This window comes from Agrilus planipennis, unplaced genomic scaffold (genome assembly GCF_000699045.2).
Source record: "Agrilus planipennis isolate EAB-ADULT unplaced genomic scaffold, Apla_2.0 scaffold280, whole genome shotgun sequence".
NCBI lineage: Eukaryota > Metazoa > Arthropoda > Insecta > Coleoptera > Buprestidae > Agrilus > Agrilus planipennis.
In genome coordinates, this window is record NW_020438973.1 from 259,433 (window position 1) to 285,275 (window position 25,843).

Below are 25,843 nucleotides of genomic sequence, written 5' to 3' on the forward strand. Positions count from 1 at the left end.
AGAGAATGGATTAAGCATTAGCACAAAATTTTTAAGTAAATACAGACCAAAGCGCAGGAGAGAGAAAGCGAATGTGCAGTTAGTAATTGTCACTTTTTATAGTTAACAGAAACTTGTAGGAATGAAAGAGGTATTAGCCGTACTGTCGCTTAAGAGTGGTCAGTTTTCTTCAGTTTTTTTTTTGTTTTCGTGGAAGAGGGGTAGTGTCAAATTCCTAAGGAAGGTGTCCTGGAACCCACCGACTAAACCCCCCTCTACCTTACGCCGTTCAAGGGCCAACTAAGGTCATTTCCAGCCGTTTGTTCAGCCTATTCAGTATGTCTATGGTTTTCAATTTCAAATTTCAAATAGGAAATCTCTCTTTTAGGCCAAATAATCCCTTAAGTAGCCCTGGATCCAGGGCGGAGGGCAAGCCGGAGCCCGTGCCCCGGGCGGAAAATTCAAGCTTGGTAGATGAATAAACTACTCAGCATTATCACAAATTTATAATGACTGAACGCGCAATGTAGTCGATCATCGATGAACCGGGATCGTTTATCGAGTCTCGCAATATTAGCAAATGAAGATAGAACTGCTCATGAGATTAATTATGACAAGGCCACAGATTTATTTGCAGAACAAAAGCCTCGAAGAGCAAAACTGTGATTTCAATGGGTAATACAATAATTATTTTTAATCTTACGTTTTATTTCAGACCCTATCCTATCCTATCGTAATTAAAATATAGGTCCGACACATCCATCTATGTATTTTTGGAAAAATATATAGGCGTTCTTTGGGGGGGAGGCCTATGCCCATTAGTGAGCGTCTTATGGCTACAATGATGATAATAAGGTAAAAATATTGGAACGGGAGCGCTATTTCTCAGTTTTTGCTCCTCCTGGAAAAAATTCAAGATCCGGGGCTGTCCTTAAAACCCAGTATTCGAGAAAGATATAATTGAGACATTAGTTGCTGAATTTAGAATAAATTCCCTCACGCTGATCTTATCTTTGGCACTAAAATAATTTTTAACATTGGTTTCAAGATCAATGTCAAGCTCATCGCCCGTCGGACGCTCAGATTGATCATTTCAGTTTTGACTTTTGATATGTTTCCATGCTTTCTCCTAACTCTAATATATCCTGTTACCTATATCTTTAAGCAATACTCAAACTTTTGAATAATTGTGTACCAGCAGGTAGCTGCGACTTCGTACATATTGAAATTGGTTATATCGAAAACCCCCATTTAACACCTTTAGGGATGGTATTTTTAAAACGCATAGTACAGTGGATGATACTGTTGACTAAGGGACCTTTGTGCAAAATTTTAAACTCTTAACTGAGCTTGGATCGATACATCAAACTTTGAACTCCATTTCATTTAAGGGTTAAATTTTAAAAAAGTCTTTCTAGGTGCTCGCATACGCTGTAGAAGGAACGACTGCGCATAATTTTATGTGTTTAGAGTCATGGGGTTGGTTTGTGCATTTATAAATCACTCAGCCAGTTTATCCTTATATATATATATTTTCAGAAAGATTCTCTACAAAGATATTACAACGAATGAAAACTTTATAAATACAAAACAATTGTTTTCGAGGAATTTTTCTTGTAATCCTATGTGTTATTGAAGATTATTATATCAATGATAGATCGACAGCTAAATATTAAAAATTAAAAATATATTAATCGCATAATGGCCTTCACAAGCTTAATCCGAAACTAACTAAATGCTGTCAAAAGCGGCAGAATTTGGAAGTAGCATTAGGATATGTATATGCAAAAGCTGCTCGTCTTTAATATATTTCAAAATTAGTCAGTTATTGCTGCTGCTGTATTGCTACGGTAACAAGGAACTTTCGTTTCCGCATCAGGTAATTCTCCAGTGTTCATCAAAACAACGCCTGACAGTCAAGATACACTTTGAGTTATTTTGACAGTTCCAAGGTAGCTGTTAAATAATGATGCACAATTCAGTAATATATTAACATAACTCTGTTGTAGGTATATATATCTAGTGAAATGAGGTATTTTATAAAACGCCGAGGCTTTTGGAAAATAATTTGGCTAATTCTAAAACTTATAAGTAGCAACGAAATTCTACATTGCTACTGGCATATTCAGACGTTTGTTATTGTTATAAAACGTGTGTGGGAGTTGAGGCGTATTACACCATGATACCACCTTCAAGCATTGTTTTGCAATAAGCCTTACATAATCCCTGTGTATTAACAAACCACTGAAAATTTGAAAAAGAGGGTAATGTAATCTAAACCAAACCCTTTAATCTAACATAAAAAAAAAATCACCCCACAAAAACAAATCCAAGAATGCATTAGGTTTCAAGTTTGTGACTTTTCTTTTTTACCCCTTCGTCCTCACTAAAAAAGCACGTGTTCGATTTTTCGAGTTTTTTTTTAACCAAACAAGAAATGTACCTTCCACAAATGCAGAACAGAAAAAAAAATATATTTCTACAAAAATTTAAAAATTACTTATGTGAACTGATGCTGTTCTGATTCGGGTCTAAAAGCCGTCGTGTGTTGGAGTTGCTTCCTAACCTTTCACAGTCAGTCCGGATCCAGCATAGGAGATGGAAGACTTCGAAAGTATCTTAGACGTATTAAAAATGCCAGACACAGCTGCTGGAATTCTATAAGTTGTTACTGTAAATCAGGAAAAAAACAAATATCCGTAAAATAAAATAAAATTTTGTAGTAGTATTACACTACCGCAGCAAAATAATTGCAAACAGTTGAAATTCTTCGTTAAGAATTATTTTCAAATCAAGTTTCTCTTTTACTTGGAAATAGCCATATAGGAACGGAAGGGGGCTCGAATATTAGACAACTATGCTAGTAGTGTAAATGCCAAAGGGTGGAATCTGACCATAAGAAAGCATGATTTCTTGGGAAGACTGCCCTTTCATTATTACTTAACCATCTTAAGGAAAAGAATGAGTCACAGATAAAGTTTTCATTTATATCACTTCAAATAATATTAGTTGTGATGGTCTTTTATTAAGAACAGTCTATTACTTACTTTGGTTAATGTTTATTGATACAGTAAATAATTAACATTCATTATTCACATTATTTATGTTAATGTGTCCTTATTGATTTGCTAAATTGTTATGCATTTTCTTTTAGATTAACCCTGTTAATAGATTTTTATTGTAAATTCGTTTTAAATCATCCACAGAAAATTAGTTTGATATTAAAAAAATCTTTTCCAATTTCGTCAGACTCTAAGAAATGCAGTCAATTTTGCATTGAAAACGCTGAAGTTTAAAATAAGGGAGACATCGGTTTGTAAAGAACTACGATCATTGAAATAGTATAGTATATAAATCTCCGCACTGGTGTTTCAATTATCGCCACCAGCCAACTGCTTTTTTTGGAAATCCCATTCCTAGCATCGAGTTCAATTGTAAGTGAGGAGTTCCTTTGAGGAACAACAGGTAATTGAAGGTTGGTGGGCATTCAAAATAATTTAGTTTACTTTAGTTTCCTACTACAGCAAATAGAGAATATGGGAGGGAGAAGGGGTAGGACAGGAACGTAGGAAAAGCTTCCCTCTCAAGTAGGCAGATGTAGTAGAAACGAAAATAACAAAAAGAAACATTTTTAAGGTTATTCTATAAAAACTAAAAAGATTTGACCTTTACTTCTTCAAAATCTATTACCACATAGAAACAGCACTTCTAAGATTTTCATAAACTTTATTTAAAAGTAACAATTGTTTCGCCGAACTTCAGACTAGGAGTACTTGGCGAAGCAATTGCTACTTTTAAATAAAGTTTGTGAAAATCTTAAAAGTCTTGTTTTTATGTTATCTCATAAAATTTTACTATTATTAACCCATAATAATAATCTGATGGAAAGAGAAGCCGATAGAAAAGCTTTTCTTTATTTCTATGTGGAAAAGTGCAGAAACTTTCCATTTTTAAAGAATCAAAAGTCGATTTTTAAGCTTACTTTGCTTTATTGATTCTTTCAACTAAATTTAATAAGACTAAAAAACGTTCACAATGTAACTGCACGAAGCACGTGTCCGCGTTTTTTTATTGGGTTGCGATATTTGGTTTAAGTCCTCTCAGTTTAATTATTTACTTCGCCACAGTCTCCTTTTATATTTTTGTTAACTTAATCTAAATTTATATTAATAAAAAAAAAACGATTGGTTTTGATGTTGAAATTTCCAATAATTCTGAATAACATTAATTGAATATTGGATTAGCCAAATTTCAAATAATAATTAAGCATAAATTCCATCAGAAAAGGGTGTCTTACAACGTTATTACTTTAAAACAAATTGTTCTAATACCACTACAAGCATAAATGTTCAATAGTGGGCTAGGTTCTCGTTAATATTTGTTGAAATGTAAAGCAATGCAAAGTACAAGTGGGCTACTCCACTCATTAAGACATCAAAATTGTTTAAAATGCTACGAACTCTAAAATTATTATCTAATAATATTTTAAAGTTTACCATAACTTAAGTTCGTTGTATGGGGAAATATTTTAAAACATGCTAGGTACTGGTTTGCATTTCAACAATTTCAATTTATATCTAGGTAAAGCTGTAGAGTACAGTGCTGTGTAATAATTTTATCAACAAGAGTTTAAGAAAGCAACTGTACTTATAAACCATATATTTTTAAGTGCAGAAAGGTATACTAATAATAATCAAACATAAACTCTCATTGAATGGAGTATAGCTTTATTTTGAAATCTCTAAGTGTTGTAGTACATAAATCTTCTAGATGTGATGTTTGCAAACTACTGGAAAGGCATTTCACCTATTGTCCTTTCTTATTTATAAACCATTTATTACATTAAGTAAAGGAACATGTAAGTATAAATTAAATATGTAATAACAAAAGATCCGCCCATTAGTCATGGTCGCATATGCAGTTTACATAAATCTGTTGATAAAATAGTCGCATAAAAACATTGTTTCATATTTCTCACATTATAATTAGTCTAGTCTACAGAAAACTCATTATATCGATTCATTTACTGAAACTGAAAAACGATAGGTATACCTACTATTTTTTTAGTACTTCACCACAGTAAAAGACATCGATAAATTTGCATAACAGATATCTAATTTTATTTGTAGCTGATACATAAACAGTTAGTTAGTTTTTATAAATAGTTTGAACTTAATCACATTAATTGTCTTTAAGAGGGGCGTCACTGCCACCGATAAGATAAAGAAACTGAAACGAAATTGCTAACAGTGAAATGCCTAGAAGATCTCCCATTGAAGTAAGATACGGAATAGCTGAACTGTCGGGGTCAATTTTGTGTTTCCACATCCAGTGGATCATAATGTAGGCGATGTACAGCAATGCTGCTACTTGGGTAACGGCAGCAAATAAATAGACTATGACGAACACTGCGTCAAGAGGCGTCTCGTCTTTTAAGTATTCGATGGTATAAATAAAGATAAGATGGCCTGGTATAACCATGGCCATAAGAACGCGAGTTGTCCGTGAATGTGGATTTTTTCCGCAGAATGCGGTTACTGGTGAAATGAAAATGACTGCAGTATCTTCTTCCTCGTCCGAACCTGCTAGGACTCCCAGTTCAGCCTGTTTATGAAGAGCTGTAGAAATTCTGCTTGCTTGAACGGCTACTAAATTTCCTCCGACACCGTTAATCACCGGTTGAAAAACGGCAATACCTCCGAAACGCGAAACCATAAAGTCTAAAATTAATCCCCCCATTGAGCTTATCAACATAGCTCCGACCACTGGTGTCCAACCATGGTACAATACGTCTCGAGTGTTAAGATTCTTCTTTGCAATCCATACCCACAATGGTATCGCAAGTATGTAACCAGCTATTATAATCGGTGCTAACCAATCCTGACTTCCTGTAAAAGAACAAAGCTGTAGTAAAGAAACTATGAAGACAAACTTGGGAATCTCATATTATGACTAATTAGTTCGGCTGAATAATGACATATTATTAGTAACGTAGATTCAACATAAGCACCTAAACATATGTCAAAACTTAAAATTCAGAAATTGAAAAATAATCGTCTAATATGAAAACATTTTTGGCAAGTATTGATAAACAACTTAATAATTAAGGAATATAGGTACCCAGTCATACTAAAACCATAATCACAAAAGTGAAATAAGAATGATGGGCTTAAGCAGAACTAACGTAAAGAAGGTGAACTTAGGTTTGGTTAGCTAGTTAGTCTTTAAATCTAAATACTAACCATCTTTATTTAAATATTCTAACAATGTAACATAAAATACTTACTATATTTATTTAAATACTGATAATCTGGTATAAATACTAACCAAAGCACCAAAGAATGCTGATCAAAGGATACTACTCATTAAATTAAGTGCTAGTGAAAATTCAATTATTTAAGTATTGAAATCTAATTTTTGAAACTATCATAATGATTAGGACGGATTTGGTAACCACAACAAATTACGAAATTTCGTTGAAAGTTTTGCCACTTTTTTTGTAGCTTCCCCAACAACTCATACCAACCGCTTCTTATAATTCAATGGTTCTTAAAACGATTACATGTTTCAGTGATTAAAAATAGATTGATAAAGTCTTCACGTAATAACAAAATAAAATAAATAATCACTAATGCTTATATCTTTTTTCTTCCTGCGTTTATTTAAAAACTGAACTGGTTGTAATTGTAAAAATAAGAACTAAAAACCAATTCTAGTCTCTTTGAGTTGGCTATAAAAGCAGACAACAAATGGTTCGGTGTGCACACGAAACAAATGGCGAATGAAATTTTTGCAAACCCGTCTAAACTACATAAAAAACCAACAAAAGTGTTGCATTGCACGTTGCATTACTTGTTCGATTCGCGTAGTGAATACGCAACTTTACCAGAATAACATGATGTTAAATGTTATTTAGTTAGAATATCTACATGTTTTTTAGAGATGAACCTAAATAAACCGACATACTAGGGATGTGTACTGTAGGCTTCATTAAACAGTATTTGTGCATTGATAAAATGGATGCCAAAATGTTGTCAATAAAAATTTAAAATAAAAAAAATGAAAAACTCGACTGCATAAAAACGAACTGAAATGACATAGGAAAACAAGCAAATCCTTTTTGCATTGTTGTAATCCATCTGAAGCCTGTCAATTAAAAGGTGATTGATAAAGTCGTAGAATCTGTAAAAAAATCATTCAATCAAACATGATCAAATCGCAGTTAGAGGCATACATGTAGCAGGAGTCACAGCAAGTAAAGCAAGAATTTGATTGGAAGTTTTTCCTACACAACTTTATCTACCACTTTCCAATTGGCAGGCTCAACTAATAATAACAATAACTAGATTTTTTTTTATTCTATTACTTTCATACGTCAACTTATTTTTATCTTTGGCATTTTTAAAATAAAAAATACATTAGAAGACTACCCAAATACAAGCAGAAATAGGATTTTGCATATTTGTATTTTAAATGTTACCACGATATAAATATATATCAAATCTCATCTCTTCTGTTATAAATAAATGAAGGTTGCACTATAACGTCAGTACTATCTATACTCTTATTAAACAGATCATATTATATTAACGATACGTTCCTACTTAAATTTGTCAACAAAATTGAATAAAATAGGCGGCTTAAGCCATTTTATGTATTCTCGTTTCGTACCTTAATTAAATATTACCCGTTTTAACCAATTTTATTCTCGTTTCGTACCGTGAAGTTAAACCGCTCTTTATGAGTTTTTGTTTTTCACCCTGTGCTACTCTGCATTTCCAATGCGAAGAAAAGAGCCCCGCGAAGAGAATGGTCCCGTAACACAAATTTACGAAGAAGAAACGATGAAAAATGTAGCCAAGAAAGATCTGAATTTTGTTACCACAGTTACGAGGTTCTATTCTGTTAAAAAACAACTACTGTATATTCCGCTCGACATAGTTCTTTAGGGATTCAAAATCTGAGAAAACGTAGAAAGGAAATTGTTATTCCAGAAAATACAAAGAATTTATTTTTTATGATAATGTGACCGAAGACATAATGAAGGTAGAAAATTATTGCGTCAAGGCAAATTTTTTGAGGACGGAACATTTAGAAGTTGTCCAAAACTATTTCAACAAGTATATACCATTCACATGGACATGGGTACCACTGAAGAAGTAATAAGGTGTTTGATTCTAATCGTTTAGTGTATTTGCTGCTCACATCAGGGAACGATACGAGCATAACTCTATCCACAGTGTGCCGTTTGTAGTATTTTCTGAAACGCACTGTTAAGACAGCAGGTAAAAGTTGGTCTGCGTTCTGTCGGAGCTGCCTGCGACGCGCTGATGAGATCCAGAAAGATCGAAATCGCGATCCGCGTCTGGCAGTTTCGACAGAATACAGACCACTTCGAATTATTTTATTCGATTAAGCTAACGTGCCTATCACGTTGAGGTTGGCTACGCCGGGATTCGTTTTCAGCAAGTAGATATCCACACAAGTGGACCTTGTTGAAAAATACGTAATCCTAAAATGTAGCATCGTGCTACAGATGGCGTTCACTGTGCCGTTTGTAGTATTTTTTTTAATAAAAATATAAGATACGAAACGATAACTTTTCCCGTAAGATGCGAAACGAGAAGGTACGAAACGAGAAGGTATGAAACGACAACAAACCGAATTAACTACTTACTACTCATTATGTCAATTGATTGCTTAAAATATTCAAATATTTTTAACTATTTATGCAATAAGGAACTGGACCCAATAAAATACCCGTTCCTGTTTAAGCATAGAGATTCTCTCTCTCTATCGGACTATCCGAATTGCATCCAGGGGATATTTAGTAGTTTAGCATTTCTAGACCCAAAAGATCTTGGAGAAGTCTAGGTACACTTTTGAGTCAGCCAAAATGAAACCAGAAAATGCATATAAATAATTTGTTAAGTAGGTACATAATAAAAATATTTCATTCTAATAGTGTCAAAAACATTGTCAAAACGTAAAAAATAATTACATTATGAAAGAACAATTGATAATTTTTCTTCCCTTTCTATGTACTGCTTTTAAAATTGCCCTTTTTTCAAAAAGTATCTTACCAATAGAATCGTACAGTTCTGTGGATACCCAAGAGAGTAAAGCGAGCGACGTTATGTCTCCTAAACTTGCAGCAATCGGTGTGGCAACGTTGTCAGGGTTAATATGGCAATTACGGGACAAAACTATGACTCCAGCTGTTATAAGGCCCAAAACAAAACTAGCAATTGATACTGTTACTAAACTACTAGCACAAAGGAGATATGCATGATCCAATTCGACGTCGCTGCTCTTTATGCCACCCATCACTATTGCCACCACGGAACCTAGAAAGCCCACTACTATGGCCTGGCACTAAAAAAGAAAATACATCATTTCAGATAAAGAAATAATCCCCCATAAATTAAATTTTTGAATCAAGAATAGTTGTTTGTCTGTAATTATGTAAAAAAGTATAAAAGTGTTTCGAGAAATTCTGAAAGATTACGTTTTCCAATCAGATATCAAATTATGAACATATTCTTCATGTTACCAATTGTTTTAGGTTTAACTAGTGACGATTAAAGCTAGTAATTAGTATCTACCCTAAGTGTACCCTTGAAATACTCAGAAATTAAATAAAACTAGTAAAACGTATAAAATCTTAAGTTTACAAGTTGGTTTTATTCAAATAGTAGTTTAGTTAGTATTGTAATTTTTTAGCTATTCACTTACAGCCCATTTTATCTTTTTTTTCTATTCTTTTTATTAATCATTCTGTAACACTATCGCATATCTTGTGACTGACAAATTCTGAAATTGCGACCATTTAACTTTAATAATTATTGATCATGAACCTTAATTTACAAATTGTTTATCATGCAAATTGAATAATACGGTAAAGAGGTAGGGCATATCCTATCGTAACGAAGATAAAATACACATGAGCATCTATTTATGCGATGCCCCTATTAACAATGCGAAAGAAAGTATTAGATAATGAAATGAAAGAGAACTAAAGCCTTGTCATAATATAAACTATAAAAACAATGACAACAAAAAAAGAGTAGAAGACAAGGTGAAATATCTTCATTGATAAGTACATGTAAAATAATATTTTCTAGACCCCGAATACTTTCTGAAGGAGATAGATCGAAATAATCAAATTTGTAGTTTGGGAAAAAACGTTTGGCCGTTTCATTCTCATCAGCTATTACTTGTGGTGGTCATGCAGTCTCTCTGATCGACACTGTCGTGCAAATCCAGAGAGAAAGGCGAAAGGTTATCTTCTAATCTTTCAGGAATGGAGGGAATAGTTTGGTGGTAATAGGGGAGAGAAAGGCTGAAGACAGGAGAATATCTGTGGAATATTGCAGCTATTACTTGTGGTGGTCATGCAGTCTCTCTGATCGACACTCTCGTGCATATCCAGAGGGAAGGGCGAAAGGTTATCTTCTAATCTTTCAGGAATGGAGGGAATAGTTTGGTGGTAGTAGGGGAGAAAAAGATAATACAGACGAGCTGAAGACAGGAGAATATCTGTGGAATATTGCAGTCCCAGTTTTTGTCAAAATGATTCAAGGAACCCACACAGAAACAGACCAGAACAGGTGGAGCTGGAACTGAGCCGATGTACTCCCGAATACCTCACGTTGTCCTTACATTTAATGTATCTACTCATTCAAAATATATTGTGAATAAAGCAGTTTTACTACACGAAATTGCGGCAAGTACACAACAATTTTCGAGTTATGGATAAAACAAATACCCACAGAACGCAGTCATTTTGTATTTTATTTGAAAAGAAAGGTACTCTGACCAATTTTCAAATGAGAGGATAGTAACATTCCGAACCATAACTTAACCTTCAACTAACATAATTGTCGCTAAATATGCATGCTGGACCAATTAGAACGGAGCATGTTTGTTCTAAGTAGGGTTGTCATCCGTTCGGGTTTCCCCGGATTTGTCGTAGTTTGGAGGACGTATGAGAAGCATCTGAGCAGGGTATACAAAAAAGTTTTATTATAGAAAATTCTAAACAAAAAGATTCAAATGTTTTTCAAGTTATTAATTTAATCTTTTCGTTTTTTATCTTTAAATAAAAAAAAGATTTTGAGAAACTCTTAATTTTCAAATTTGATATTAACAATCTCGAAAGCTTGAGGACGTTACTTAAACATCGCTACAAGCATTAGCTCGTAAAACTTCAAATAATATTAGTTGTGATGGTCTTTTATTAAGAACAGTCTATTACTTACTTTGGTTAATGTTTATTGATACAGTAAATAATTAACATTCATTATTCACATTATTTATGTTAATGTGTCCTTATTGATTTGCTAAATTGTTATGCATTTTCTTTTAGATTAACCCTGTTAATAGATTTTNCCAGATGAGGTCGTTTAATTTTCACCTCGTGGCTCAAACGTTGCAATAAGTCTGCGTAGTATTGACCAGTGATAGTATTACCCTTTGCAAGGTAAAACAGTACTCAAAATTGAAATCAAAACCCTAAATGAAAACTTTTTGAATTTGTAGTTCAATAAAAATGCAGGGGGGGAGGCAATAAAATCTAAAAATAACTTTTAGTAAGCATATCACCTCAAGATGTTCTTACGGTTTCATATGAGCACCGAACACAGAAGTCTCTCAGTACGAAGTTAATTATGATTAGTGAATTAGAGTTAATAGACGTACCTATTTCCTATTAAATGTTGGGTCGTCTTTTTCTTCGACTGTACTGATTGTGCGACTTTACATACTATGTACCGCGGGGCTCCAAATGATAATATTAATTGCAATAATTTATTTTTTTCGCAGACCTATCAAATTACAGCTGGCAAGGCTAACACGTATTATCACGGTTAAGCTAATATTGTTTATGCACCCACTACCCTCCCACAAAGGTCTTTAATCCTAAAACTATAGTTTGGCAAGCACCTCCACTCATTATTCGTATTCTTAACTTATTTTAGCATTCACGAAAACAGGAACATCCTTAACTATTTGAAAACAGTAATCTAAGATGAAGAATCTAATCTAGGTCTTCTCTGCTTCTCTTTCATGTCTCTCCTTTCTCTTATTAATTTCTATAATACCATCTACTTTCCTACTTTTTCGAATAACTCTTGATTTTTAACCTTTTATATCTAATTTATTTTCATCTTTAACAATAACACCGCATCTTAAATGCTTACAATTTTTTATTTTCCGCAGCTCCACATTTTGCATTCGTACGCGTCCGTGCTCCAAATGTATACCTCTCATAATCTTCTTTGAATATCAAAATGAAATGTTCGCGAGCATTGAAGTGATTTTTTTTTGATAAAATCGTTTCGACCCTGCGCTATTCGTTGTTAAAATTAAAATAAATAAAATTTTTGGAATTAATCGTAAGTAGGAGTTTACATGCCTATCGAAAAAGCGTCAAAATAGTAAAAAAAAAGTGGATTTTATACACGACTATAAAACTCCCAAAATATATTTAATAATTAATTAATTAAGTAATTAAGGCTGACACACATAATTTGTCTATAATAGACGTATTTGTCAGTACAGTGAACACTATTTCACTAAATGGAGCGGCCGCGATGCCAGCTCGCTGTCTCCTACAGAGTAGTGACGTCACGCGCTCCCTCCAAGGTCATAAAAGCGTTTTTAATCCTAGCGACTTTCAAACGCTGTAGCTGTCTTAAAAATGATTTTTGGACCGTAGGAAAAAATTTTATCTAGAGAGTCGTGTGCAAATATTCAAAATATAAAAATGACGAAACTGCAAGGGTTCCATTTTTGCAATTTGGATTTGGAACCCTAAAAATGATAATGAATCTCTTATTTAATAGCTTGCCACTATAGTGACTGACTAAACCTACAAAAAGAATAAAATTCGTAACGGTTCGCCCCACTGTTGGTATTACCTGAATAAGTGTTATATTGCCGACTATCATACTCCATTTTTGTTGCAATGTGTCCATATGCCCAAGATTAGCTTGAGTTGACAGTCTAGAAGCTAAAGTCATTTCCAGATTACCCTTCAAACCAAGCAATGCTGGTACTAAAATGACCAGTTCGGTTATTTCTTCAAAAACGGCCCAGTGCTATAAATAAGTCAGTTGAGTATAATTATTCAGAAAAGAGGACAAAGCTATACAAAGTTAAATCAAGTCTCTAAATTAAATTCACATTTCTTTGTTTTGCTTGATATTGCAATGATAATAATTTCATTAAAAAATGTTCTAAGATAAATAAATACATCTGTACAGGTTTGTCCTAATCGTGTTAGTATCTAATTAATTAGTTATGCCGTTGAATCAGTTTGATAAGTTAATATCTTTAACCAAAAAGGACAACAAAGGACATTGTTAAATATTGGTGAACCCGCAACAAGTAGGGGTTACTGCGCTGTCTTCGCTTATTTATGTATTAATGTTGCTGTTAACCAGTAGCAGCTTCGCGGTTGGTCAGTATTGTTTTGAAACCCTAGTGCCTTCTGATGAGAACAAGCAAGTCTGAAATCCATGTCAGATACTTTCAACAAAATACTGATTAATTGAAAGATTTTATTGCTGAGTAATGTTCTAGTTAATTTTCAAGTGAATATTAAATATTTGACAAACCATCTAAATCAACAATAACATGAGCAGCGCAATATCAATTATGATCAATCGACCACGGTGGAACTATGAAGAATTTTCTATAGTATTTCATTAAAAATTATAAAGCCTTTTATTATAAGACAAGATGAATTATGTGATTCAATAAAATGTTTATCTAAAGGCTGTCGTCGGTTGGAGTTGCTTCCTAACGTTTCGCTAGCGCGAGTTGCGAGGTCTTTCCATCTACCAAATTTCATGTACGAGGGTGGATTGATAAGTTTCCGGCCTGACCAAGAAAAACAAGGTTTTTAAAAATTTTTTTTTTTTATTTCTCAACATAATCTCCTCCAAGGCTGATACATTTCTCATAGCGGTGTTCCAGTCTATTAATGCCATCTCTATAGACTGATTCGTCAAGCTCCTCAAAATAACCATTTACAGCTTCGATTACTTCTTCATTGTCCGCAAATCTCTTACCGCCAAGCCATTTTTTGAGATTAGGGAACAGAAAATAGTCACTCGGGGCTAGGTCTGGAGAGTAAGGAGGGTGCGGCATCAATTCAAACTTTAGATCGTTGATTTTAGCCGTCGCAACGATTGACGTGTGCGCTGGTGCGTTATCGTGATGAAACAAGATTTTTTTCTTCGCCAGATGAGGTCGTTTAATTTTCACCTCGTGGCTCAAACGTTGCAATAAGTCTGCGTAGTATTGACCAGTGATAGTATTACCCTTTGCAAGGTAATCAATGTATATAATACCTCTTGCATCCCAAAAAACAGTAGCCATAACCTTGTTCGCCGAAAAAATTGTTTTTGCCTTCTTTGGAGTTGGTTCCCCTGGTCCAATCCACTGTTTAGACTGTTCTTTGGTTTCAGGAGTGTAGTGGTGGACCCACGTTTCGTCAACGGTTACGAATCGACGCAAAAATTCGCTTGGATTACGCTTATACAATGACAAATTTGCGGTAGAAATGTTTTTTCGAATCAATTTTTGGTCGACTGTTAGCAAACGCGGCACCCATCTTGCACAGAGCTTTTCCATATGCAAATGTTGGTGCAAAATATGTTGCACACGTTCATATGACATCTTACAGGTCTCAGCTATCTCACGCACTTTCAATCTGCGGTCTCCCAGCACTATTTGATGAATTTTTTCGATCATATCTGGAGTTGTGACCTCAACGGGGCGTCCTGAGCGAGGCCCATCAGAGGTGCTCACACGACCCTTTTTAAACTCGGAAACCCACTGCTTAACGGTTGAATATGACGGGGAGGATGTCCCCAGTGTTGAGTCCATCTCTTTTTTAATTTCCTTCGGCGTTAACCCCTTCAAATAAAAGTATTTGATGACAGCACGATTTTCCTGCTTTTCCATTTTTACGAAAACCACAGAGGCGTCTTGTTCAGCGTGCTGTCAAACCTACACTAGCAAGGAGATCGGGCTGAAACTATAGCTACAAGCTATCCAAGGATGGTACTATAGAATGTCACCTCAAGGTAGGCCTAGTGGCGTCATCTCTTGGTCAGGCCGGAAACTTATCAATCCACCCTCGTATATAGGTTAAGTAGGTTTCGAATTGTGAAGGGATCAAAAGTAGCTTGAAATGGTTCGTGTAAATTACACATGACTGCTGCATCGCCAGTTTCCTCTTTCTTTGATATGGATATTGTTGGGCTTTTTAGCTCCTTCATCAAAGATTTTTTAGCAAATAATGAATGGAGTTATTAACGTTAAATTTGCATTGGTAAACACTTTCTATAACTTGGTAATTTAGTTTTAGTTAAGAGATGGAAAACTTAGCAGAGCTAATTACGGACTATTTGTTACATGAGTAGACAGTTTGTTGCGAACGCTGTATCCTCGACTTGAAGAAAAATGAAATTCCCATTGGAATAAATGTTTAATATAGCCCTGTTTTTCTTTACAGTTCTTTATCGATTTTGGGAATTACATAATTTAAAACAAAATATCTGCCTCGATTAAATAGCTTAAATCGTAAATTAACCAAAGTTATCGATTTGAAGCTTTTCATCGCTGAAATATTTGTGAATTCTACGTGCTCGTTAAGACCTATTGTTCGAAATTCGACTCCTATAAATGTGAAAATAGGAGTGAAAAATCGTATTGGTATCCCGAAATAATTAAAAATATCATGAAACAGAGTTTAGATAGAAATCAAAAACACTTTTTTAAAGGTTCTTGGAACATTACATATGGGGATGAAATGGTTATAGGGAAATATAATAAAAATACTTGAAAATTTGAGATTTAGTAGCTCATATAGAGACCTTGAGCCTTGTCAAGGCATTTGTTATAATATTGAAAATGACGTAATAAATTAATAACGAAATGAGAGATGTGAAACTTTATCCGAAACAATAGACACTCGATGAAGCCACAATTTTTTTTCAGTGTTTGTTATGAGAACTGATGCTGTTCTAATTCAGGTCTACAGGTCGTCATCGGTTAAAGTTGCTTCCTAACGTTTCGCTGGCAGCTTTTTTGGAGGTCATTCCATTTTCGATTTCAGCATCGGAGATGGAAGGACTTCCAACCGACGACGGCTTTTAGATCCGAATCAGAACAGCGTTAGTTCATCTACTGGCAGCGAAAACCTTTGACCTCAACGATGGCAAAAGATAATCAAAAATATTCTTGAATGCGGTTTGTTCTTAATTTTTCATATTCCTAAAAACTAATTTTTGTCTACTACACCGTTATTTGCTGCTCTTTTTGTTCCAACTCAACTCAATTAAGTATACCAAACTGTAATATTTTGAATACTATCTCGAAGATGTACTGTTAAACAATGGGGCACTTTTACCAACTCTATCTACCCCCTGTTCCTTGACGGCCGTCCGCCTGTTTAGAAACCTCAGCAGCCAAAGTTGATACCGTAAAATTTGTCCATATTCCGGACGAGATCTTCGAATATTGGTTTATTCAACAACATAAAAATCCTTTGTATAAAAAAATTGTAATCTTAGAAAAACGATTAGGTCTATCGGACTTTTCTGTTTTAAAACATATTACATATTATAGTTAGTGCATAATAGTTTCCATGTCTTCCCCTAATCCAATTGTGTGAAGAAATCAAGACAATACACAGGGTTGTAGGCTTCATTCTTATAAAACCAAACTAATGTAACGTTTCGTCTTAATAAAGCCTCGTAACAGAAGGTCAAATGATGGTTAGGTTTTGTATGAATAAATTTGACAACCCTATCTATTAGCTTGATTTCTGCACATTAATAATATCAATAAAAAATATAGTATTTAGAGGGGTAGAATTGGAGTTGTTGGATTTCTGAAATTCTTACTGTTACCTGTATTTTATCGAATACTAATCCCGCAAAAACCATGCCAAAACCAGCAATGACAAATGGTATGAATACTTGTATGGCAATAGATAAATAGGTTTCGTGAAAGTCTTCATTGTCATCTTCATAGGCTTTTGTGTCAACTACTATATCTGGTAGTATACCATTATCGTCCCCATTTTCTGACGTTAAACTCAATAAATTTAATTCTACATCTGATGCTGAATTTTCAACAGTAACTGGTTTAGACATACCCTGATTTTCGGGCTTTGCGGATTTCTGATTTTGATCAATGTTATCCATAGCAATTGTTCCATAGCTCTTTTTTCTAAAAAAACATTTCAAACTTGATACTATTAAATTTAAAGTGCAACACATTCGGTAGTTTTATTCGCCTAAATGTGAAATAATTACACTTTTTGCAAACGGATTCATCGACCAAAAGTCATTACTATACTTTGTTTTATTTGTCGACAAGTGGGCATTTTTACATGAAACACAAACCCAAGTACATATATAATGAAGTACTGTTTAAGTCGAAAGTATTTGAAAGAATTTAATTACATTTAAATACGACAGTTTTTTTAGAACTTTTGGTAAATTTAATGTCAATTATTTATTAGATCTGTAGAGCTAAATGTTAATTATTATTTCATTAGAGAATTTTTTTTTAAAATAGGTAAATCAAATTCTCTAAATAGCATGGTGTTTAGTTTTTATAATTAATTATCATCGGAAATTTGAAATTTAAATACAGTGTAGAAAAAGGTTTGTTAATACTATAATATTATCAATTAATTATATAAGCTCATCAAATAATTCCATTTTCTATTACCATTAGAAAAATAGCCCATGTATTGAAAACTCCTTATTTAAAGATAGTTCTTGTTTAAATAGAGAATTTTCACTTGCAATTTACCTGTCTAATTATTCTATTAATCTTAAAATATATTGTCAAGAATCAATACATTTTCAATGAATAAGTGCTGTAATAAATTGCAATATTTGTTATTAAAAAACAATTGGCATGCACTTGCTGATCAAAAATCATAAATATATTCAGCGGAAATTACAAATTGTAGGGTCTAATTATGAAACATACAGTTATGAATCTTTTATTATTTATGAATTTAAAGTTTTGAATTGACCATGCAGAAGTAGTATTAACGTTTAAATAATGCTTATAGTTAATTAGCCATTAATCAAACAATTTAAGGGTTATTTTTAAATTTGCCAGGAGTGATACATTCTGGAAGCAGTGTATGTGAAAGCTGTAGTACTTACTAATCTAGAAAGCATAAAATCTTATTACATATAAAGGAAGTAAAGCATTGAACAGATACCTACTTTTTGAATTGGGGTACATTTATAAAATATAGGTGGAATTCGAATATTTTAACAGGCTCCGCAGCCTTTGCTTGTGCAGCCGACTACATTTTACACTACAATAATATAAATCGATAGAATTATCCAGTTACAAGCTCCAAACTGTGCGCAAACGCGTTATCCAACAAGAAAAACAAGATTGATAATTGTTACAATAGAAATTTATGTGACGATAATAGCATAATTTATGCACATAAGTAAGAGTAAAAGTTAAACAAGATACAATATTTAATGCGAAAATAACCAAAAAATCTGTGTGAATTGCTAAAATTTTTAGAATAAAGCATTAAAACATTTATTGTATTATTGATATTTGTACTTTCTGGCGTGCATATTTTATGAAACATAATATCTATAAAATAAGTAATAAGAAAGAGAAATAAGTGAAAAATATCGTACACTATATTAAATTTAACCTTGGCACGTTTAAAATTTATGTCAAATGGATATTTACTATTTCCGATATTTCAAAAACTTTTTTCTTCCATCATCTGATCACTTTAATTTCATACAAAGAATCCTTCTTTAGTGTTCTCAATTTATCTGATGAAAATGCGTTTTCGGGGTAGTTTTATCTATTTTTGCTGTTTAGTTACGTATATTTTGTATTAACCTGACCATTTCCAGTCTCTTTTCTACTTCGTTTAAAAGTGGAAATTTCACCATTAAGTACTCGACAAATTTGTCAAAATTTTTGAACGGCATATATAACAATTGTGTTATCAATGTGTAGCAATTTTATCTATTGTTATTACAAATTTGAGTCATCAAACTTCAGAATTATGCTTTTAGCTGCCGTTATGCTTCAGCCTTTATATGAATTTGCGGTACTTGAAGAATACATTGATTGGAAAACTCTAAAAATAATGACACACAATTTGGTCTTGCTTTTAAACAATATCACTTGTTCCTCCGAGATTGGCTCCAGTTTTTGCAAGACTTATCGTAACAATTTAGAAAAATTAATATTACCAATAGATAACCTTGCAGTTTGAAAACTATCCTCATCATTACGACATTTTGACATCATTCGTTATCATCATTCTTTAACAAGAAAGTCGCAAAAATGAAAAAAAGTTTTTCTCTTCTTTATTTATTTATTGACTAAAAACTGCACGTTTAGTTTTACACTGAGTGGGAAAATCCACACCCAAAAGTCCCGTATGAAATTAATAAAGCAAAATAAACTATAGACAAAATGTCTACAAAAAATGTTAAAATTTTGCTAAAAAATTATCTCACCAACGATATGTTCAAGTGTGTGCTTTGGCTACGATAAGTCTGTTTTTTGTAAAAAAAATTATAGCACTATTCCTTAACTGGGATAGATGGCTAACAAATTGCTTTTTACTCTAACTTCAGCACTTGTTAGTGTTCTTTTGTTCTTAGTGGTGAACCTAATCTAATTAAATTTATTAATTTAAAAATTGGGTAATTAATTTTTGAATTCCTTTTCAATTCATAATTTATTTATTAGGCAAATATTAGTCCCTTGGTTTATGTGGTGAACCCCTCTTCCATTTATGATCCTACCTTTACGATTTTTTACTGTAATCTGTTTCCTACCCAACGAAATAATGTTCCGTCGCCCCTCAACAACGTCAGCCAAATGCGTAGTATCATTGGTGATATATTTAGCAACATACTTAAATAATAATGTATTGTATTGGCCTTACTTTAACAGTTTATAATTTAAACGTACCGACGTATAAAAACCGACTTCAATACTTTGTATATATGCACAAACTTAAACTAAAAAGTTAAAAAGGTCTGATCGGAATAAAAAGGTTCTCCAACTTTCCACCTTTGGAGATGAAATATTTTCTTCAAAAAATGGGGCTATCCTTGATATACAACCTTTACAATAAAATGAATCATTGAAATCGGTTCACAATTGACGAAAAAATAGCATCCAAAAAAATACAGTCGAATTGAAGACCTGCCTTTTTTTGAAATCGATTGAAAAAGTTGTTGATATATCTAGAAAAAAATTCTTTCGAAGAGAATTACGTCAATGCGCCTTTATTTATATTTAGTAGTCCTATTTAGCGTTTGGCGATTTTGGGCGAATTGGATTTCTTGATGTGCTAGGAGTTTTTTAAAAGTTGGCCACACTGTTTCCGTTACTTGAGTGCTGACTGTGGCTTGCTTCTGGGAGATATTTTATTTTCTTCGTCGTTTGTTTCATTTCACACAATTTTAAAACAAAAGTTAAAATTTTTCTAGAGCAGTAGCTTAGGTTATATTATAAGTATGAGTTGCCACTGATGATAATTGTATAAAAATAGAAAGATACAACAATTTTTATGACAGAAATTGATTAATTGTATCTTATCAAAACCACAATCGTGTTATACAAGAATAACCGCAAATAAAGCAATACAGACGCCTTTTGTTTAGTTTAATATTTAACTATTTTGAAACTAAAAATTTATTAGGTATATCCGTAGGTCAGGTTACATATCACGGGTGGTCCCATTTAAATTTGAAGAAAATATTCTACCTCCAAGGATGAAAAATTAGTTGGACAAACTAATGAAATCTTGTTATTTCGGTCAGATTTTTTTATTGTTTGTGCCTATATGCAAAGTATTGAAGTCGGTTTTTGTATCAAAATATTCGACTTTCACCTATTAATACAGATAATAATGTTGGTTCACCAAATTTTTTATTTCAAAAACTGCTGAATAATGTTGTTATGAGCATCAGTTGTTCCCAGTTTCTGGTAGACGCTATTCTTGTGGATAACTCAGAAAAGGTGCACTCTCAAAAGTTTACGTATAAATTGTTTTAAAAATAATCATAGTCCTTCCAAAAACATTTGTATTCATTAACAGTAAATCGAATTGCTTTTTCATTTGAATGTATCAACATTTGTCCTCTATAATCGAACCAGGTAAAATCCAGATTGACTGTATTATTCAAAACTGAATTACCTCTTGATTTGGTAAATATTTCATAAATGAATGTTTACATATTTGGGGATTACTTAAGCTGTACAATGTAGATATATAAAAGTGACTCCTAGCACATCTTTGCAATAAAAAAATTAAGGAAAAAGACGTAGAAGATATTCATACGCATATTAATATCGCATTGCGAATATTTTTATGTATTCCTATTCTAATTGCACGGTGAAGAGACAACTAGTTCGTTGGATGTGTTTTCAATAAAAACTGTAATGATGAAGATTTCAAACCTTTCGGATTTTATTGGCGTTTTTGCATCACAGAAATCAAGAAAGAAATTTCTTTATCAAATTGGGTTCAAATACATGCTTTTTGTATCAATTGTGTTATCTTACATAATTAATATTTTATATGGCAAACATATGAAGAAATACTGATGGTAGGGGCGGCCCCAATATAATAAGCCCAGAACTAGGAAGTCTAAATACCTACGTCGTAGTCCAAAAGTTTAATTGCATTAACAATAAATAGTTACTTTTGAATTATTTTTAAAGTAAATCACTATCTGTAATAATTCATGGTTTATTTTAGAGCGTTTGTAAAATTTTTTCTCGATTTTCTTTATGCTGATAGAATTAGAAAGCGCCGACAAAAAGCCGGAATTAGCATTATTAATACTAAAAAATGTTTTGCAAAGCAGCCAATAGATAACCTTNGAGCGTTTGTAAAATTTTTTCTCGATTTTCTTTATGCTGATAGAATTAGAAAGCGCCGACAAAAAGCCGGAATTAGCATTATTAATACTAAAAAATGTTTTGCAAAGCAGCAGATTTTACTTAGTTCAGTATTATTTGTCATGCAGTTAATTATTTAAGTTTAATTAGATGAATTTTAATACAATTATTATTTATTAATTGGGTATTTATATAAGAAAAAAGGATTTCCTTAGTAAGGAACAGCAAAGGCATGATAATTTGAGCAATTTATCTAGATGAAAGTTAACTATTGATAATGTAGATGTAGGTCAAGAAAACGTTACATCTGTTATTTATATCTATAAATACAAATATATAAAATATAATCTATCTATGTTAATGGTCCATATTGAATTTATTACCTCTACTGACTTTAATATCTTTAAATATATATAGGAAACGTTGGAAAATAGCGTATTAAATTACATTATTGATTTTGTATAACTCATAATACGTTTGTTTTCACTGTTACCGAAAATGTACTGGAAGAACGATTTTGAAATAGTAGATGTGAACTGCACGGGCACTGCCAGGAATAAATTAATTTAATTTATTTTGAAAAATAATACTTATCGGCGTAATGATATTGAATTGCGTGGTAATTTGAGAATTTTATATTTGCACTCAGTTCAGTGAGAGGTAAAGCATGAATGATACATTATTAGTAAGTGTTCATTAAGAGTTTTAATTTTTTTTTTTTTACAAAATGTATATGAGGGCATTAAAAAAATAAGCAAATACACTTATCATAAAAATAATTTTCTTTTAACCTTACCTTATTTCTGTCATTTAAAAGATGCAATAAGTTATGAAAAATGTACGACGACCTTGTATTATTCGAGCAAAAATTTAAGTAGGTCATTTTTAAACATCTTCAAGTGAACGCGACCTATTATATTTATTTACTTATTTGTTTGTTACAATTCTCACCACCCGATACAACTTTTTGCTCTAATAAAAAAAAACGAATCAAAACACAATTTGCACGTTATCCCAATTTTTATTTTTTTATACCTTACAAATGCGATGTCTTGCTCCAAACTAGTTTCCTTGCAATTGCTCAGCAATATAGCCATGAGCTATTAGAGCTATTATACTATTACTTATACGCCTTCACAATGTCGTCGATTTAACACGGGGAAAATTGCGCTGCTACGTACCATGCATGTATAGAAGTATCTGAGTGTAACTTATTTTATTTTATCTTACGATAATATTGACTACCCTGTATATTTGAATCACAGATTTCTTGTTAAGTAATATCATGATACAATTAAGTATTTAGTTTCAACGGTAATTCGGAGTTATTTTGTATTAAAAAACGCTTTCTCTAATAATGATACCCGTCTTGTAAAACTGTAACCGGCCGAAAAATTGCGTATTGGTGGTACATACTTAATTAACTTGTTTAGAGCAGGATACAATAAAACAAAAGCTTTATAAATTGTTATGTTATGATTCCAAGGGATAGATAGTACACTCACTCACTCGGTTATCTACCAGTGAATAATATGAGTAAACATATTGTCCTATGAAAAACAGTTATTCAGGTATTTTGTAATGTCTCCCATTTGATGATTTTCTTTAGTGTAGAATTTTATCGAATACCCAAATACTTAGTTACTTATTTATACATGCTCTACGGCGTAGTTTTTTATAACTCGTTGAACTAAAAACTACCAAAAACGTTGTACCTACATAGAACAATACGTAATTAAATGAAATTATCCAAGTGCGATTTTGATTTCCCCGCCGAAAATTTCGTATTTCATGAAACAGTTTATACCTTTTTTTTTCTCTAGTACTGTCATGCTTCTATAATTCGAAGGCAAAATACTTTCTACCTCGAATATTTTTTTGTTCTCGATTTACATCATAAATAAAAGTACTGGCGAGCTAGTTTGGTAGGACACTTTCACGAATGAAGGTCTAGTCAGAGTGATATTAGAGGCAGAAACGGGAGTTAAGAGGAGTTAAAAATGTGGAGTGTTCTAATTTTAGGGAAATGCGAAGATTAGCTCAGAAGAAAAAGTAGAGAAAGAGTAAATATGAAGATGGGAGACGAAAAATTAGAACACGTGGCTGATTTTCGATATCTAGAAAGGCAGATAACTCAGGATAGAAGGAGTAATAAAGATATAAAACAGAGAATAGCACAGGGTCGACTCGCCTTCAGTAAAAAGTGTTACTTCTATGCTCGCGAACAGTTTATTTAGAAATTTGAAAAATTGTTAAAAGTGTAAGTCTGGAGCGCGGCACTATACGGGTGCGAAACATGGACGGTAGGCGCGGCGGAAAAGGAAAAGTTAAAAGCGTTAAAATATGGTGTTACAGGCGAATAACGAGGATACTGTGGATAGAGAAGGTTAGAAATGAAGAGGTATTAGAAAGAATAGGTGAACAGGGGACTCTATGGAAGACAATAAGAAATAGGCGAGATAGGTCGGTAGGACATCTTCTTAGACATGAAAATCTAGTTAGAGATATGTTAGGGGCAGAAACAGGAGTTAAGAGGAATAGACGTAGACCTAGATTAGATTTCTGTTCGCAAATAGTTAATGATATGGGTTGTTCTAGTTTTAGGGAAATGCGAAGATTAGTTCAGGATAAGAAACAGTAGTGATGCATGTCCAACCATTCTATGGGCTGACGACATTGTGATGATGATGATTTATATAGTTTTACATTATTTCCAAACTATTTAAATAGAATTTATCAATTTCTTTAATGCTGGATTTAGGTACTTTTAAAATTTTCCCGTTAATTCCAATTTCCATTAATTTTTATCGGAAAAATTATCGCAATTAACTTTTACCATCACAAATTTTACTGTGGCACTTAATATTAGATGATGAAAAACAGTAAAATAAGTGGTTAGGATAGGATCATGAGGTTACGGGAGAAAAAGACAACAGGAATGAAGACATCATGATTTGACCTTGTAAGGGTGTCTTATAGCGGTGGATTTCACAACAGTAATATACGTAGAGGCGCTGTCATCAAAACAAAATTAAAAAGTGCATTTAGAAGATTCGAATTAGGGAGGTTTGAGTCCATATTAATTATTTTTGTTTAAATGCACAATATAAAATAACGTTGTTCCTACATAATTTGTAGATTTTTACGCTTAAGACTTTTTTTGTGAGGGACTTGACAACAAAATATGGAAATATATGTATACAGAGTGGCACATTTAAAACTCTCCACCTGGATAATCTTCAAGCGCAATTTTTTTAAGACCTTGATATCGGTCGAATTTGTCAACTAGGCGGACATGTTTTGCTTATAAATGGCTGGATTTACGGTCTTCCTTACAAAGGGGAAGACAATCTCTTCAAGAATCTTAAAAGAAACAGGGGGGTGACATTACTTGAAAGGTGTTTTAATTGTCTTTACAAAAAAAAAATGCTATAATTAATATGAAAATTCAGTTGGGAACGTAAATGGAATTTAATAAAAAAAAAGTGAGCCGTTGCGGGACGCCTGGCAGACATCAAACATCAAAAACTATTTTGTATATAAAATATGCATGAAGTGATCATTTATTAAAGGCGATAAATATGGAATAATCAAAAACACAATATTGAGATTTTTTTAAAAGAATGAAATCTTCATTTAAAAAATTCATATTAATTTAATAGACACCAAAATTATAATAAAACACAGGCAACGTACAGTATGTCATGGTGAAGTCACAGTATAAATATATTTCGTTTCTAAACGCTGCGGTAAAGCTTTTGAACCGTTCTCGTAAATGGCAGTTCTGCACAAACAAAGTTAATTTATGTTAGTCTGTAAAAAATTTTGGTATTTTAGGCAAATCAAAAGTCAACCTAAATCTTTATACTGTGCTATAAGTATACATGCTGATCAAAGACGAGATCTGGCTAAGGTA

The 25,843-nt window shown here is 32.8% G+C and overlaps 1 protein-coding gene across 2 annotated transcripts; it reads right to left on the reverse strand.

The window, feature by feature from the left end:
- Positions 1-4,684: 4,684 nt before the first annotated feature.
- Positions 4,685-22,975, reverse strand: LOC108742319 (solute carrier family 41 member 1). 2 transcript variants are annotated; one of them, XM_018477494.1, is made up of 5 exons: positions 22,724-22,975; positions 16,905-17,226; positions 12,900-13,079; positions 9,063-9,354; positions 4,685-5,867 (listed from the first exon to the last, which is right to left on the reverse strand). In XM_018477494.1, the coding sequence occupies exons 1-5, from the start codon at positions 22,735-22,737 to the stop codon at positions 5,161-5,163; spliced, it is 1,515 nt and encodes a 504-aa protein (XP_018332996.1). In that variant the 5' UTR covers positions 22,738-22,975; the 3' UTR covers positions 4,685-5,160. The 2 variants fall into 2 exon arrangements, with proteins under 2 accessions (XP_018332996.1, XP_018332997.1); XM_018477495.1 differs by lacking the exon at positions 22,724-22,975 and adding an exon at positions 18,246-18,347.
- Positions 22,976-25,843: the final 2,868 nt, after the last annotated feature.